The sequence below is a fragment of the Rhincodon typus genome, chromosome 26, assembly GCF_021869965.1.
Source record: "Rhincodon typus isolate 14 chromosome 26, sRhiTyp1.1, whole genome shotgun sequence".
Classification (NCBI taxonomy): Eukaryota; Metazoa; Chordata; class Chondrichthyes; order Orectolobiformes; family Rhincodontidae; genus Rhincodon; species Rhincodon typus.
In genome coordinates, this window is record NC_063357.1 from 17,007,325 (window position 1) to 17,011,428 (window position 4,104).

General features: G+C 35.8%; 1 protein-coding gene across 1 annotated transcript in view; it reads right to left on the minus strand.

Annotated features, from left to right (window-relative positions):
• Nucleotides 1–1,779: 1,779 nt before the first annotated feature.
• LOC109921797 (transmembrane and immunoglobulin domain-containing protein 1) overlaps nucleotides 1,780–4,104 on the minus strand; it is a 34,530-nt gene continuing 32,205 nt past the window's right edge. Inside the window, exons 6-7 of the mRNA XM_048612452.1 lie at nucleotides 2,126–2,191; nucleotides 1,780–2,039 (exon numbers count right to left, since the gene is read on the minus strand). Coding sequence (XP_048468409.1) covers nucleotides 2,150–2,191 — 42 coding nt within the window. The 3' untranslated portion in view covers nucleotides 1,780–2,039; nucleotides 2,126–2,149. The remainder of the gene's footprint in view (nucleotides 2,040–2,125; nucleotides 2,192–4,104) is intronic.

A 4,104-nucleotide genomic window follows, 5' to 3' on the forward strand; every position in this document is an offset into this window, starting at 1 on the left:
CATCAAGTACATTTCACAAGATTATTAATTCACCCCTTCTCATTGCACAAAACCAAATCTAAGATAACTTGCCCCGAGTTGTTTCCTCAATGTTCTGGTCTAAAATCTATTTTGTACACACTCCAAGAATTCCTTCACCATTGTATATGTAAATATTCTTTACCTAGTCTACATGTAGATTATTTAATTACTGTCGCAACCTTATTGCATGTACTCTAATTTCATGTTTAATGCCGTCCCCTACCTTACTGTTACCACTTGGAGGCAAAAGACATCTCCCACTAATGTTTTTCACCCCTTGGTTGCTTCTTAACTCCACCAAGACTGATTCCATATCTAGGTTTCCTGCACCAATATCCCATCTCACTAGTGCACTGATTGCATCTTTTACTAACACCACCCACCACCTTTTCCATTTTAGATGATACCCTTGGATGTTCAGTTTCCAGCCTTAGTCACCCTGGAGCCACATTTGCATTCACAATCATATCATACTCATGTACCAAAATTAGCACTGTCATTTCATCTGTCTTTTTGCAAATTCTCCATGCATTCAAATATAGTACCTTCAAACATTTTTATACATTTATTTTATGCTGCAATATATGACCCCTAACCAATGAGAACAGTTTACCAGCCCCAGATCACATGTAGGGACAGATAAAACAGAGTAAGTGTTGATCGACATAGCTGGTCAGTGAAATAACTCCAATAAGGCTGGTATCCCATCACTAAGTCACCCTTTATTTACATGTGCATGGTGCATGACACTGACCTAACTAGTTCTGAGCTGTCTCCTAGAGTTAACAGAACCCCTGACACTCCTGTTTATATCTCTCAGCCAGGACTCCCTGACTGGGGATGTTATCCTGGTCCAATCAGGGAACTTGTATTCTGTGAGGTCCACCTGACTGACCTTGTTACAATCACTATACCGTCAAAGTTAACATGGTCAAATCCATCACAGAAAGCACTTTCTAGTTCAATGTACCATCTGCCTCCCAAGTATCCTCATTTCTAAGCTTCCCATCGACTCCACAAGATTCTGTGCAAGGTATGCATTTCCCATGTAGCAAAGAATTGAACAATCAATGGACATTTTTAGCCATATTGACAGAAGGAGGAACATTAGGCAGGGTACGAGTTGAATTCCTGTCCTTCTGTATGACTATAAATGTTCATCTAAACAAAAAGACTCAGCTTAATGTGTCACCCAAGAGATGGTACTTTCAACAATACTGCAGCATCAGCCTATGTCATGTGCCTGGACCTAGAATAGCATTGGAATCTATGACATTTTAAGTTGGAAACAAGAATGCTACTACCTGAATCAAACTATCAAACAGGAACAGTACAGAGATTTTCCTAACTGGATATGAATAAATAGGTCAATGATACTTGCATTACATATATGGGGGAATCAAACATTGAATTAAATGACAAGTGCCCAATCTTCATTGGAAAATTTGATCAATTTAAAGAGGTGTACAATATTTCACAAATTTTAACAACAAATAAAATATTTTCAAGTATTTTTTTCCCCAAAGCATTTTCTTGGCCTTTTTTTTTTAAATACAGCATTGAGAAACACCCTTAAAATATTTTACCTCAATTAAAATAGAAATGAGTAAAAAGCAAATATCAAGCCAATGAATAAAAAGTCAGAAAAGTGATTGCTAAGCTTACTAAAGAACAAAGTCATTTAATGTAGCAAATCATGGCTTCTAACAATAAAATTGTGAAAGTATAAGATTTTTAATTCATACATGCAATGCCATGGAGAAGGTTATAGACACATTTAATCAAAGTAAATAACAGAACACCATTCAATAGTTTGATGCAAGGGAAGGGAGAATTTGGATTATATGTGCACAAATGAATATTAGGCAAAGTGAAATCAGTACATTTCTTCTTCTTACACTGGTTTATACTTTAAAGATTTTCTTCATTTTGTTCCTTTGACATTCTGCAGGAAGATGAAAGTCTTTACCTTGGATTAAATTTCTTTTGAGTAATTTGTGGTTTTCCGCCAAGCTACACTGTAATAAATGTGTAAAACATAATTAAGATGTGTGTGTAGCTCCTCTTTAATTAAACATAAGATGCAACAGAGGATTATACTTACAGTCGTGCTTTCCTATTGAGTGTCTTACTCAGTGTATCTATCGCTGTGGGTTTTCTTTTTAAAGTACTGAAAAAGAAATTCCATCAAGTGAAGCTTTTCTGTGGATGTAGCAGTATTTTGCTCACTAAATCTGATTAGACATTGCCTAAAGTACAACAGAAGGTTCCCACAAGTACTAGGTAATGGTAGTTGATTCGTAAGAACAGATAGACGTAATATTGTGGTTAAGATACAGCTTATCCTTGTGAATGAAACACTAGGCACACCTTACATTAAAGCAACAAATTGTTTTTGCTGTCTCCACAAGTGTCAACTTTGAAAGCAACTGGAAAAACATAAACTAACAGGATTTTAGGAACAGTTTTGATACTACCAGAGTTTTACCATTTCCACTGGGAGGATACATGTTTCTCAGTAATTAAGAACTTACTTAAAAATATTAGGGTCATATTATTCTATATTGTCAGTGAAAAATAAAATCTGATGCACTTATCTTTCATCAAAAAACAAATTTCCTTCTCATCATTTTGGATTTGAGAATATGTTCAGATGAGGAGGAACTTTGGTCTTAATCTTTTATAATTGCAATAAATGTACGTATTTCAACAGCTTTGAGCAAGATCCATGGAATATTTTGGCTGTGAGCTAATCTTGAGCAATAGACGTTAGTTACATTTAACTTAATAAGACTATAAGTAACAAACTGACCTTAAGTTCATGAACTTTAAGAGCATTGCTCAACACAATGTAAATCCCTTTTGCTGGGAGTGTAGCATAATTGACAGTGTAGTTCCAGAGGGAGGTATCAGGTATAGGTTATTAATTCTATGCAATATTCAGAATATAATAGTAAAATCCTGTGTTTGTATTCTCACTTGTTACATATAAATTCTTCCAAATGTTAATCAAGTGCACAGCTCGGACAGCTTTGGCACTGATTTTTCTGAACCAATCTTCAGCCGACTTCAACTACATCTCTCCATCATTCTAAAATATTCTTTAAGTTCTTTTATATTGAGAGTTTTATGCAACAATCCCAGTGTATAGCTGGATGAATTGCTGAATTGCAGGTTTTTATGTGATTTCTAAAAGATAATCACCTGAACAAATTCCATACTGTGACAAGGGGTAGGAACTGAGTCATTTTAACCAGCCATCCATTGTAACAAAATAAAGATTATTCCAACTGATGCTTCCAAATATTCTGCACTTCCTAGCATTCAAACCATTTTGTTCATTATACTTCAGAGCTGGGGTACATCTTTTAAATATATTTGAGAGAGAAAATTATTTATTTCTCAGCTTTGCAAGTGTAAATCCCAAAGTCCACTCTTAGCATCTTGACATCATGCCAAATGGTTCTATATTTGAGGACAAAACCACACATGACTAATGCTCCACAATAAAGCTGATTACATTTGTAAGATGTAAAACAAGACACACCTTAGACATTAAAATCTATCCATGATACTGAAGTGTGAACAAAGGATTGAAAACATGGAGGTATTTGGAACTGTGGGATTAGAATATGCTTTATTGCTCCGTGTCACAATGAGCAAAGGTTTTCTTTAATGTATTAAACTTTTCCAATAGTCACAGTGCTCAGTTTGTTATAAATCCTACCATAAACATGTAGAAACAATTTTGCACTTTTTTAAAGCAGGGCGAAAGATAGTTTACAATAGTATGTAAGCCACACCTCAGGCTTAGCTGGTCATAAAACCTGTTGTAATAGCTGAAATGTGATGCCCTGTAATTTAATATAGGAATTGTTAGGAGCATTTAAAATGTCCTCATTTCTTCCTGGAAGGATTACTTCTCTTAAACGAAAGCAATAACCATGCAGATGGCCTTAAGGCCCTCCGCTTCTTCCTGTCCCGCAGGCCCGACCAGTCCCCCTCCACTGATACCCTCATCCGCTTAGCCGAACTCGTCCTCACACTCAACAACTTCTCTTTCAATTCCTCCCACTTCCTACA